This window comes from Notolepis coatsorum (genome assembly GCF_963971535.1).
Source record: "Notolepis coatsorum genome assembly, chromosome: 3".
NCBI lineage: Eukaryota > Metazoa > Chordata > Actinopteri > Aulopiformes > Paralepididae > Notolepis > Notolepis coatsorum.
In genome coordinates, this window is record NC_140167.1 from 83334174 (window position 1) to 83348810 (window position 14637).

A 14637-nucleotide genomic window follows, 5' to 3' on the forward strand; every position below is an offset into this window, starting at 1 on the left:
TGTTGTGTTCGTTCATAGTTAAAGACAGTAGAGGTTGAGTACTTTATTATCTAAAGATGGTAAGTTACAGTGTTGTGTTCGTTCATAGTTAAAGACAGTAGAGGTTGAGTACTTTATTATCTAAAGATGGTAAGTTACAGTGTTGTGTTCATTCACAGTTAAAGACCGTAGAGGTTGAGTACTTTATTATCTAAAGATGGTAAGTTACAGTGTTGTGTTCGTTCATAGTTAAAGACAGTAGAGGTTGAGTACTTTATTATCTAAAGATGGTAAGTTACAGTGTTGTGTTCGTTCATAGTTAAAGACAGTAGAGGTTGAGTACTTTATTATCTAAAGATGGTAAGTTACAGTGTTGTGTTCATTCATAGTTAAAGACAGTAGAGGTTGAGTACTTTATTATCTAAAGATGGTAAGTTACAGTGTTGTGTTCATTCACAGTTAAAGACAGTAGAGGTTGAGTACTTTATTATCTAAAGATGGTAAGTTACAGTGTTGTGTTCGTTCATAGTTAAAGACAGTAGAGGTTGAGTACTTTATTATCTAAAGATGGTAAGTTACAGTGTTGTGTTCGTTCATAGTTAAAGACAGTAGAGGTTGAGTACTTTATTATCTAAAGATGGTAAGTTACAGTGTTGTGTTTGTTCATAGTTAAAGACAGTAGAGGTTGAGTACTTTATTATCTAAAGATGGTAAGTTACAGTGTTGTGTTCGTTCATAGTTAAAGACAGTAGAGGTTGAGTACTTTATTATCTAAAGATGGTAAGTTACAGTGTTGTGTTCGTTCATAGTTAAAGACAGTAGAGGTTGAGTACTTTATTATCTAAAGATGGTAAGTTACAGTGTTGTGTTCGTTCATAGTTAAAGACAGTAGAGGTTGAGTACTTTATTATCTAAAGATGGTAAGTTACAGTGTTGTGTTCGTTCATAGTTAAAGACAGTAGAGGTTGAGTACTTTATTATCTAAAGATGGTAAGTTACAGTGTTGTGTTCGTTCATAGTTAAAGACAGTAGAGGTTGAGTACTTTATTATCTAAAGATGGTAAGTTACAGTGTTGTGTTCATTCACAGTTAAAGACAGTAGAGGTTGAGTACTTTATTATCTAAAGATGGTAAGTTACAGTGTTGTGTTCATTCACAGTTAAAGACAGTAGAGGTTTGAGTACTTTATTATCTAAAGATGGTAAGTTACAGTGTTGTATTCATTCAAATTTGTATGGAATCTGAAAACGTGTGTATCGTTACGCTGCCACATGTGGCCCCCAACAACATTCTCTTCGGCCCTGCAGTGGGTTCCAGCGAGCGATACGTTACCGGTTTCCAATTTGAAGGGTATCCAATGATTTTAATATTTGGATATAGATAAATACCATGAGATAAATAACGCATTAAAGTCGTCGATGTCAAACAGAATACATGCAGGACAGTGGGACAGAGTCCACAGTACTGAACGTGAAAACAAAACATAATGCAACGTTACATCATCCAAAAGATATGATCCATATTCTCAGCACCAACTACAGCATTCTCATTAAACACAGCACGATATCTAAACACTTAATTCATTGAGGGACCTGCCCCGAAGCTCAACGAGCCCCATGAATAAGCCTCATTGAAACCCAGACATAGGACATTGTACTCCAGCTGTTCCTCTGCTCTCGTCCAGGCGGGGCTCCCTGGTCTCGCAGCTGGAGGGCTCGGCGGAGGCGTTCATCGAGGCCCAGCAGCGGCTGGAGGACGTAGTGGCGGTGAGTGACATCCTTTCTCCGTCCTCGTATTCAGAGGAAAAGGGAAATGTTAAGAATGTCCATCTCATCTGAAGACCGAGGGTTGGCGGGTCATTTGGGATGTAATATTGAAATGGATCTTTTGTCCATTGTGACATCATCACTTTCTGTTGTAAAATCACAGTATTTTGTATTTATTAAAAAAAAAAAATTATTGGTGTTTTCGGCAAAAGCGGGAATTAAGAAAAACAACCTCATTTTCAGATCGACACTCGTGGAATTCTACCATTGGATTTCTGATTGTGTTTCCTGGGTCCACAGGGCCATGTAACATGCCTGCAACATAGAGAACCATGTAACATGCCTGCAACATAGAGAACCATGTAACATGCCTGCAACATAGAGAACCACGTAACCTGCCTGCAACATAGAGAACCATGTAACCTGCCTGCAACATAGAGAACCATGTAACCTGCCTGCAACATAGAGAACCATGTAACCTGCCTGCAACATAGAGAACCATGTAACATGCCTGCAACATAGAGAACCATGTAACCTGCCTGCAACATAGAGCACCATGTAACCTGCCTGCAACATAGAGAACCATGTAACCTGCCTGCAAGATAGAGAACCATGTAACCTGCCTGCAAGATAGAGAACCATGTAACCTGCCTGCAACATAGAGAACCATGTAACATGCCTGCAACATAGAGAACCATGTAACATGCCTGCAACATAGAGAACCATGTAACCTGCCTGCAACATAGAGAACCATGTAACATGCCTGCAACATAGAGAACCATGTAACCTGCCTGCAACATAGAGAACCACGTAACGTGCCTGCAACATAGAGAACCATGTAACCTGCCTGCAACATAGAGAACCACGTAACCTGCCTGCAACATAGAGAACCATGTAAACACAGACTGGGTCATTGAGCGCCTCAGACGAAGAACCATATAACTCTGTTTTAAGTTTTCAGAGGTACAATGTTTTCAAACGTTATTATCAAAAGATGGTAAGTTGATGTTCATATATAGTTAAAGACAGTAGAGACTGAGTACTTTATTATCTAAAGATGGTAAGTTAGTGTTGTGTTGTCAGTCGCATCGCAGCGACAACCAGAACCTGCAGATTACTCCTGAGCAACGTCAGAAGGATCCGCCCCTTCCTGACAAAAGAAGCCACCCAACTCCTCGTCCAATCAACAGTCATCTCCCGCCTCTACTACCGCAACGCACTGCTTTGCTGGCCTTCCGACCACTGCCACCAAGCCTCTTCAACACATTCAGAATGCAGCTGCCCGCCTGATCTCAAACCTACCGAAGTCGGCCCATGGCACCCCACTTCTTAGGGACCTGCACTGGCTCCCCATTGCCGCATGAATCCGCTTCAAGGCCCTCGACCTAGCATACCGTGCGGCAAAGGGAACCGCTCCCGCCTACCTCCGGTCAATGGTCTCTAATTACACACCCTCAAGACCCCTACGCTCTGCATCTTCCGGCCGCCTCAGACCTACTCCTATCCGAGCTCCGGGAGGGTCATCAAAGAGAAGCCACCTATTTTCAGTCCTTGCCCCAGAATGGTGGAACGAACTTCCCACCACAGTTAGGACAGCCGAAACCCGTCCAATCTTTCGCCGTCGACTAAAGGCACACTTCTTCAACCAATATCTGAAATGAAAAAAAAATAAAAAATTATAATAATCTAAGGCCTTGTACAGACGACGATGATTTTGGGTGTATCCACCAAAGTATTTTATCGTATGCACATTTCGTCCAGACGGAACCGCGTTCTGGGAGCCTGAATACGCTATATTCTGAGAACGGGTCTCAGAACATAGCGTATTCAGGCTCCCAGAACGCGCTTTGGATAAAAGCGGCAGCTAAATGACTAAATGTAAATGTATTGTAAACAGTAGAGGGTTTGTACTTTATTATTTAAAGATGGTAAGTTAGAGTTGTGTTCTTTCATAGTTAAAGACAGTAGAGGTTGAGTACTTTATTATTTAAAGTTGGTAAGTTAGAGTTGTGTTCTTTCATAGTTAAAGACAGTAGAGGTTGAGTACTTTATTATTTAAAGATGGTAAGTTAGAGTTGTGTTCTTTCATACTTAAAGACCGTAGAGGTTGAGTACTTTATTATTTAAAGATGGTAAGTTAGAATGTTGTGTTAATTCATAGTTAAAGACAGTTGAGGTTGAGTACTTTATTATCTAAAGATGGTAAGTTAGACGAATGTTGTGTTTATTCACCGGTAAAGACCGTAGAAGTGATATATCACATTCACACTCAAGTGATTTGGATTGACTTCACACTTGTAAACACACACATCAACTGTTCAAAACATTTCAAAACAGAGTTATACTATGGTTCTTCGCTACTGCGGTCGAATTTTATCAGTGAATTAATTCCCACTGGTTAGTATGTACTGGTTAGTATGTAACCAGCATGTTACCTGAGTGACGGTGTATTGTCGCCATCAGTCAATAGATGGCAGTGTTGCGCTGAGGAAGTTCCTGAGCAGAGATGGAGCCACGGACTGGAGGACTGAGCTGAGGAGACACGGAGAGCTTAGTAAGTGTTTCAAGAGTCTGTTATGAGGAGTGGAACCAGTGGGGGAAAGTAACTAAAATAATTTTTTTAGCTACTTGTGTTTCATGTGAGTATTTAAATTTTAGGGAACTTTATACTTTTACTCCACTACATTTCAAGGGAAATATTGTACATTTTACTCCACTACATTTATCTGAACCCACCGGTTACTAGTTACTTTGAAGAAAAGGATTTAGCATAGAAAACATAATATATACAAAAGAAAAAATGTATGAAGATTATATACTTTCACATTTGAAAAGCCTGTCAACTTCAAGAGGACGTAATCAGAGCAGCATAATTGGACCACATACCACTTTCTTTGACCAGCCACCAGCTTTCATCATCTTTACTAAATGGCGCCAGCATTATTGACAATTTTAGCGATGTTTGCAGACTCATCGTGTGTTCTGTATTATAGCTATGGAGACAATAGTATGGCTAATTTTACAGGCATTGTTCATAGTCCATTACTGACTAATCAGTTCATTTCTACACACTGTAGTTTGTTACACGCTAAACATCGCCCCATTTCCAAAATAATCCAGTCTTTTTTCATAGATCGTGATTTATGACACGTTTTATGCAATAAGCCCAAATCGTTCTGGTTGATCCCCTGAAACCCCAAATACTCCCAAATCAAAGGTATATACAGGTATAGGTAGGTATGTACATATGTGCCTTCACAAAATCATCAAGGGGGGGGGTGGTCTTACCCCGAAAATGCGATCGTTACAAAACGCTTGGTTTAAGTCCGGTAAGATACGACAGAAACATGTTTCAGGTTCGGTAAAATAGACATTGAATATACCTTACCTTAGCCAGAAGGTACTCCAAAAAGAATAATTGCAATGATCCCATTGGCGATCGCGATTACACGTTTATATGTAATTACTCGTATACGGGAAACTATAGGTTTTGAGGCGAGGAAATCTAGCGATTGCTCTGCACAAGCTCCTCCCCCTCAGAGCGAGTCAGGAAAGAAAGGGAGCAGGACAGAGACAGTTTAGTTCAAACAATCAGAGTTCAAAAGGTAGGCGATACTGCCACCTGGTGAGATTCGATCGTTATTGCAATTCCAACGTAGGCAGTTGAATCAGACACCTAGAAGGCTCCGGCTGACCGTATAGAACGGGGATCAAAGGAAAAGATAAAAGGACCAAAACCTGAGAAATCTTGGGTTTCTGGCGCTCAACGCATGGCGAGATAACCCGACTTATCTCGGGTTTGGTGGTCAATGAGTTAAAATAACCTTTAATCAGAGCAGCATAACTGGACCACACACCACTTTAACACAACCTATAGAGGTCAGTGGATACACAAACGTCATGTAGAATCTGTACTTTTACTTTAGATACTTAAGTACATTCAATAGCAAATACTTCTCTACTTTTACTTGAGTAGAATTTGAATGGAGGACTTTTACTTTAACCAGAGTACTCATTTATCGGAGTATTTCTACTTTTACTTAATCTCTTAAGCCCAAGCGGTCCGGTACCGGTACGAGAATGATATCGCGCCATAAATCCATCTCTACAGAATGTATGAATTAATGTTGCGTTTTTTTTCTTCAAATGTAGCCAAGAGTAAAGACCCTAACCCTGTCAAAACAGCAGTCAAGGTTTTCAGCACTATGTTTGTTTACCAAGGATTTTAAGTGTTATTAGTGAAATATGAGTTTATAGAAATCTCAGGGCATCGAGTCGGAAAAAGGCGAGGATTGACGCAAGGATTTGGCGCAACCTAACCTGAGTGTAGTCTTTTGAGAGAAGAGACCCAGGGCTTTCGATGGGCTTTCGAATAAAATTAAAAACTACACTTCCCAGCTCACGGCAGCCCCTGTCAATCATCTGACTTATTTTTCAATAGATTTTTTCCTCTTTATTTTCTGGATCATATCTCACGGGTGGAACAAACCTGAACGTTATTGCCATAAATTAGAACACAGTTAGTTTCTCTACCTTTCTGTGAACATCTAAAAAAAAAAAATGGCGTTGCAATCTGATGAAAATGGCGGAGAAACTTACATTATAAAAAGTAACTGTACGTACAGTAGATTTCATTTACGGTTTTTGCTGCACACCTGGTGATACTAAATCCAGATTGAACTCTGCCATTGGAAAGGGGAGATTTGGCCCGATCCATAGATGTGCGACTTGGCCATAATAAGGTAATTTATAGGCCTGATATTCTATATTCTATAATCATATTTCAAATTGCATGTGTCCGGATGGCAGAATTCAGTACTGTATTGGGGGGAAAAAGTATGCATTTTATCGCACCATTTGAATTGAACAATTTTGCTTTTTCGTATCAAATATTGATATGCGTTTAAAATGCAATTAATTTAGATTAATTTACTGTAAAGTCTTGAATTAATTCGATACATTTTTTGTATCGAGTCCCACCACTAATAAAGAGATTGTGCTTTACTGTATGAAGCACAATCTCAGGAGGCTCATACAGAACCAAGCATTTCAATGTGACAAATAAAAACAAAACTTGAACTTGATATACCCACAACACTCTGGGTCAAAGTTTCTATCAAATATTTCTTTGAATGTCTTAAACATTTCTGTCCAGTACCTGGTGAGAGCACTTCTTGAAGTATTTAACCAGCTCATCAACTTACACTGCTGCTCACAACCAAGCTATAAGGTCAGGGGTCAAAATTACTCAGTTAATCAGATCACTCTTGATTATTTGTATATTGATGGATTGATTGATTTAGTCTGATACTGATAGCGATTAGGGTTGGGTACTGTTCACATTTGAACCGATACCGGTACCTGGGAATCGATACCGGTCCCCGGCGGTACCTTTTTCCGCTACTTTCATTATAACAAAATTTTTATTTCTGTTGTAAAACTAAACTAAAGTCTAAACTTCTCAATTTAAACATTGTTATCACACCACACAAACTAAAACCCCTCCCTACCTCCCTCTCCCAAACCGTTCCTACAACGATTAATGTTGCATGATCATGTATACATTTATTATGTATTATTATTTTTTAAGTTTAAATATCAACATTATCTGGCCATCATCATCATCAGGTGGCTTCTTCGTTCCGAAGGTTGCCTATCACTCTCCAACCCATTCTGTCCCCACTTCTTCTCTCCAACTCCGTGACTCCGCCTCTCACTCCGCTCCAATCACAGACGTCGTCTACCCAGCCTCTTCTTGGTCTTCCACTTCCTCTCTTTCCATCCACCTTCCCCATCACCACCTTCTTAACATCTCCCCGCTGGATCCTCTCAGAACGTGCCCGCACAACTCCATCTTTCTCTTTTTCAACCTCTTCAGCAGCTGTCCTCCTTGCATACCCGCTCTTCTCAGTACCTCCTCATTCTTGATCTTATCCTTCCATGTTATCTTCAGCATCTTCCTCAGCGTCCACATTTCAAAAGAGTCTATCATCCTCTTTGCCTCTTCATTCAGCGTCCCATCCTCAGTAAATACTATCAAACTCCTCAGACTTCATCTGGTCTTTCCAAAGACAAGAGATGGGACGTGTGCGCACACACACACACACACACACACACACACACACACACACACACACACACACACACACACACACAAAGGGAGAATGGCTCATAGCAGACTTAATGATTTTAGAATATTTCAGATAATGAAATAAAATGTTTATGTCATGAACTATCCAGTTAGTATTTAGTGTAACGTTTGGCTACGTTAAATCATTGAATGTAAAGATCAAAGCGGTTTCATTGTTGAGGCACGGAAGGCAGGAACATTTCTGTCCTGAACATTTCTGTCTCCTCCAGGATGACCCCCACCCACAGAACACTAACCCACCCACAGGGTACACCTATGGGAGATTTTGTAGCGACATGTTAAGACAACGCTCTCTCCACCACCATCATCGTCAAAACACCAAATAAGGGAACAGCTTTTGTAAGAACTGTGTTCCCTCCCTCCAGTAGAGCCCCAGAGACTAGAATCTATGGTGTTCCCTCCCTCCAGTAGAGCTCCAGAGACTAGTATAATCTATGGTGTTCCCTCCCTCCAGTAGAGCTCCAGAGACTAGTAGAATCTATGGTGTTCCCTCCCTCCAGTAGAGCTCCAGAGACTAGTAGAATCTATGGTGTTCCCTCCCTCCAGTAGAGCCCCAGAGACTAGTAGAATCTATGGTGTTCCATCCCTCCAGTAGAGCTCCAGAGACTAGTAGAATCTATGGTGTTCCCTCCCTCCAGTAGAGCCCCAGAGACTAGTAGAATCTATGGTGTTCCCTCCCTCCAGTAGAGCCCCAGAGACTAGTAGAATCTATAGTGTTCCCTCCCTCCAGTAGAGCCCCAGAGACTAGTAGAATCTATGGTGTTCCCTCCCTCCAGTAGAGCTCCAGAGACTAGCAGAATCTATGGTGTTCCCTCCCTCCAGTAGAGCCCCAGAGACTAGTAGAATCTATGGTGTTCCCTCCCTCCAGTAGAGCTCCAGAGACTAGTAGAATCTATGGTGTTCCCTCCCTCCAGTAGAGCCCCAGAGACTAGTAGATTTTTTTTTTTTTTTTTATTATTGCAAAACAAAAATTATTAAAAGTCAGTACTCAACACATAATGCATAATGAAACTTAACAGTCAAGGTGGCTAAACTGACATGCAAGTACAGAAACAGAAAACAAAAAAAAGTCTATAATAATATTTTAACGTATATAGTGTATATCCAACGAAATGACCAATTATACAAATGCCTTATACAGGATATACCCCTAATACCTATTTTCTAAAACCCTACACACATATGCTCCAGCTCGAACCCCCCCCTCCCGGACCCCTCCTTGGATAGTACCTCCATTATCCCTCACTCCTAACCAGACACTACCATTATAAGCTAGCTTTTATTCTCTCCACCACTTCTAGCCACATTGACATTTTGGATTCGTTGAGACCCAGAATTCTTGCTGTAGATATTTCTTGATAAATCACATCGAGATATGTAAGAGACCAAACCTTCCGGCACATTTTTTCCGGTTGAAACCAGCGTGATGCGATCAGTTTTTTAGCTACTGTGATACCCGATAAAACCAATCTCTTTAGCTCTAGTAGAATCTATGGTGTTCCCTCCCTCCAGTAGAGCCCCAGAGACTAGTAGAATCTATGGTGTTCCCTCCCTCCAGTAGAGCTCCAGAGACTAGTAGAATCTATGGTGTTCCCTCCCTCCAGTAGAGCTCCAGAGACTAGTAGAATCTATGGTGTTCCCTCCCTCCAGTAGAGCCCCAGAGACTAGTAGAATCTATGGTGTTCCATCCCTCCAGTAGAGCTCCAGAGACTAGTAGAATCTATGGTGTTCCCTCCCTCCAGTAGAGCCCCAGAGACTAGTAGAATCTATGGTGTTCCCTCCCTCCAGTAGAGCCCCAGAGACTAGTAGAATCTATAGTGTTCCCTCCCTCCAGTAGAGCCCCAGAGACTAGTAGAATCTATGGTGTTCCCTCCCTCCAGTAGAGCTCCAGAGACTAGCAGAATCTATGGTGTTCCCTCCCTCCAGTAGAGCCCCAGAGACTAGTAGAATCTATGGTGTTCCCTCCCTCCAGTAGAGCTCCAGAGACTAGTAGAATCTATGGTGTTCCCTCCCTCCAGTAGAGCCCCAGAGACTAGTAGATTTTTTTTTTTTTTTTTTATTATTGCAAAACAAAAATTATTAAAAGTCAGTACTCAACACATAATGCATAATGAAACTTAACAGTCAAGGTGGCTAAACTGACATGCAAGTACAGAAACAGAAAACAAAAAAAAGTCTATAATAATATTTTAACGTATATAGTGTATATCCAACGAAATGACCAATTATACAAATGCCTTATACAGGATATACCCCTAATACCTATTTTCTAAAACCCTACACACATATGCTCCAGCTCGAACCCCCCCCTCCCGGACCCCTCCTTGGATAGTACCTCCATTATCCCTCACTCCTAACCAGACACTACCATTATAAGCTAGCTTTTATTCTCTCCACCACTTCTAGCCACATTGACATTTTGGATTCGTTGAGACCCAGAATTCTTGCTGTAGATATTTCTTGATAAATCACATCGAGATATGTAAGAGACCAAACCTTCCGGCACATTTTTTCCGGTTGAAACCAGCGTGATGCGATCAGTTTTTTAGCTACTGTGATACCCGATAAAACCAATCTCTTTAGCTCTAGTAGAATCTATGGTGTTCCCTCCCTCCAGTAGAGCCCCAGAGACTAGTAGAATCTATGGTGTTCCCTCCCTCCAGTAGAGCTCCAGAGACTAGTAGAATCTATGGTGTTCCCTCCCTCCAGTAGAGCTCCAGAGACTAGTAGAATCTATGGTGTTCCCTCCCTCCAGTAGAGCCCCAGAGACTAGCAGAATCTATGGTGTTCCCTCCCTCCAGTAGAGCTCCATTAGAGACTAGTAGAATCTGTTCTGGAGGCTCATGCTGGCCCAACGCCTCACCGAGACACTTTATCCGTCACCCATCTGTACGAACATGTCTGACTGACCATAGTATGTACATATGTGTACAGTGTGATGTTGTACTGTGTGAGGATAAACAACATTTTGGTTCCAACATAGTTGGAAAGTTCTATTGTATTTTATTTAAAATTATATTCTCCTTCTCTTCTCTTCTCTTTTCTACTCTTCTCTCTATTCTCTTTTCTTATCTTATCTCCTCTTCTCTCTACTCTTCTCCTCTCTACTCTTCTCCTCATCTCCTTCTCTCTTCTCTTCTCTCCTCTCTTCTTTCATCCCCTCCTCTCCTCTCCTTTCTCTTCTCTCCTCTTCTCCTCTCCCCTCCTCTCTTCTCTCTTCTCTCTTCTCTCCTCTTCTCTTCTCTTCTCTTCTCTTCTCTTCTCTTCTCTTCTCTTCTCTTCTCTTCTCTTCTCTTCTCTTCTCTTCTCTTCTCTTCTCTTCTCTTCTCTTCTCTTCTCTTCTCTCCTCTCTTCTCCTCTCTTCTCTCCTCCTCTCCTCCTCTCCTCTCTTCTCTCTCCTCCTCTTCTCTTCTCCAGTGTCCAGGGCGGACTCCTGTCTGAAAGGAAACGATGGTCCTCAGAACACGCGTCAAGGTAATTGTCTCACTAATGAACGCAATAAACGTCCCTTGGCGTCAGAGTAAACACAGTTTTATATACACAATGATTTCACTACGCTCCCCTGTCGAGAGAAGACACGCCCACCAGACATCACTCTGAGTTTATTGAAACAAACACTGAAAAATGTTACGACCAAAACAATGCATGTAAACCTAGCGAGTAGAACTGAGGGCGGACACGTGCTACAAGGTTCTGCAAAGATTTACTCTCAATTATGTTTGATGTTCCTGGTACAAAGTTAAGTAGTTAAAGGTGCCATAGATAACATTTTTATGTAGAGGAATAAAAGTATTGCTTTTCCCCCCAAAGAAATGATTGATTAATGGATTTATCATTTAAAATATGTTTTCTCGTTCCAGAATGAATGTTGTTTACATGTTGCGTGCATGTATCCCCTCCCTACTTCCCATTTCCCCCACTTCGAATGCACCTGCTTGGATAAATGACATGCTGGTGCTCTAGTGCGACATCTAGTGGCTCAATGTTATCTGTAGCACCTTTAACGTTGGGATAGGCAATTTCAGACAAGAGACCTGGCGGGCAGACAGTGTTCAGGCCTGGTCTCGTGCGCTCTGTATCCACAGACTCCCAGAGAGAGTTTTGGATGTAAAATATAAAGATATTGGGCCTCATTCAAGAAGCGATATAAGAACAGATTTAGTTCAATTAGCTAGCATTTCTTCTTATTTTGTTCTTACCTGGGATTTATCAATGTTTTCTTATTTTTGCTTTTCTCTTAGGCAAAACCAAATTCTGAGAGTGGTCGAGACCACTCTTACCCAAATAAGAAACTCTTACCCAGATAAAAAAAAAAAAAGGTCAATTGCCCCCAAATACGACTTTAAACCCCCAGAACTTTTCAATAATAATAATTATTATTATTATAACTTATTGCGTGTGTTCTGCTTCTGAAATGGATTATATATTGCTGTTAGAACAGTTAGATGCTATGGCCGCCCTTATAACGCATAACTCAGCTTTCAGGAATTAGCCCGGATCACTCTGAAACTACCGTAATTCCTCTAATAGTAACCCGGCTTGTATTTGTTTCAACTGTAGCTGATACCAGGCTTGTATTAGGAGGAGGCATGTATAAGAGAGAGGCCTATATTTCTAATTTTCAAACAGATCATAATGAATAAATCAACATTTTGTGTCAGTTTGAACCCAGTAAAATGTACTGGGTTCATTTATTGAAACCAAGTACTGTATGAAATACGGTAGTAAACAGTGCAATTACAGGAAGTCAAAAAAAGTAAAATAAAGTAAAATAGTGCAATCACAATACTGGTATAATAATAATAATAATAATAATAATAATAATATTAATATTAATAATAATAATAATAATAATAATAATAATAATAATAATAATAACTTCGTTTTATACAATTCTGAGGTAGGCTTACTCTCTTGGTAAACATTAACACCATACCATTATGGTATTTACTGCACAGCCAGGCCAGCATATACATGAAACCCAGCTTGTATTAGGAGGCCGGCTTATAATTGCTTAGCTCAACAGCGCACCCGGTCATAAATAGAGACCCGGTTTTTAATTGAATACCGGTTACTATTAGAGGAATTACGGTATACAATATTCACCACGGGATAACGCGCGAACGTTTAAAATTAACTGTTTTTTTGCATGTTGAACGAGAGATAGTGACTGTCAAATGAGCCATAGTATTGTCTCCATAGCTATAATATAGAATATAGATATAGCTCATCAAACATTGTGACGCACAGTGAAAATAGGCAATGGAAAGCTGGCGCATTGACTACAGGGATGAGGGTAATAGCTGGCGCTGAAAGTGTTAACAGACATATAAGACATATATAGAAAAGAATATAAGAAAAATAATAAGAGTATTGGTGAATGAGGCCCAATGTTCTTAAAGGTATTACAGATAACATTCAGCCACTAGATGTCGCACTAGAGCACTAGCATGTCATTTAGCCAATCAGGTGCATTCCACATGGGGAAATGGGAAGCAGGGAGGGGATACATGCACGCAACATTTTTTTTTTTTTTTTAACCTTTATTTACCCAGGGTAGGTTCGCTGAGCACAGATGCTCTTTTTCAGCTACGCCCTGCTTCACATTCACACAGTTCCATTCATACCTGGGAGCTTCCCAGTACAACCACAGTCTGACACCATTGGCCACTGAGCAACTCCACTGGAGCAGTTGGGGGTTGCTCAAGAGCACTTCAGCGGCAGATTTTTCCCAAACTGGGCTTCAGTGGTTCCCACGACCCTGTTGCTTCACACTTGGACATGGTGTTTGTTTCATTGCAGACGTTCTTTTTTGATGTGGCGAGAAACGTCTTTCACAGTGGCTTCTGTGTTGTTTTTCACATCGAAATAATGATCATATTATTTTATATATATATAAATTAGTTTATTGAATCTTTCAATTAACATTCTTAAAAAAAGAAAAGGAACAGAACATTTAAACAAACACACCCACAACACTTCCCCAGCTCAATCGCCCTCCCCACCCAAGATCCGCCACCCACCCCCCATCCCAGGACACCCACCTCCCTCACATCCCTAAGACACAAAAAAGAGCACGGAAATAATATATAAATGAACAAACAACAATACTATAGTACAAACAATACTATAGTACAAACAAACAATACTATAGTACAAACAAACAATAAAAGATACTATAGTTCAAAAAATACTACAGTACAATACTATAGTACAAACAATACTACAGTACAAACAAACAATACTATAGTACAAACAAACAATACTACAGTACAAACAAACAATACTATAGTACAAACGATACTATACTACAAACAAAAATACTATAGTACAAGCAATTAGGGCTGCACCGATTAGTCGACATAAAAACTCGTCGACGCCGAATTTTTCCGTCGATGCGTCGTATACATTTTCTTTTTTTTTATACTATTTTTTTTTTTTTTTTTGCACTACCTATCTTTGTGAAAGTGGCTTCTCAGCTCTAGTCCAGCTGAAGACAAAGCAGAGGAACAGATTGGACATTGAGCATGACCTCAGAGTTGCTTTGTCTACCATCACCCCAGACTTTGAGACTCTTGTCAGGAGCAAACAACATCCCCAGTTATCCCATTAGTTCTCTGGGATGTTAAGCTAAGAAGTCTGCTAAGAAGGATTTATTATTATTATTATTATTATTATTATTATTATTATTATTATTATTATTATTATTATTATTATTATTATTATTATTATTATTATTAT

The 14637-nt window shown here is 40.3% G+C and overlaps 1 protein-coding gene across 8 annotated transcripts in view; it reads left to right on the top strand.

Annotated features, from left to right (window-relative positions):
- Positions 1-14637, top strand: part of LOC311224995 (uncharacterized protein) — a 53828-nt gene that overhangs the window by 13595 nt on the left and 25596 nt on the right. For all 8 annotated transcript variants that reach the window (XM_084310177.1, XM_084310179.1, XM_084310176.1 and 5 more), the window contains 3 exons: positions 1664-1745; positions 4209-4299; positions 11314-11370. In XM_084310177.1, the coding sequence (XP_084166303.1) occupies positions 1664-1745; positions 4209-4299; positions 11314-11370 (230 nt within the window). The remainder of the gene's footprint in view (positions 1-1663; positions 1746-4208; positions 4300-11313; positions 11371-14637) is intronic.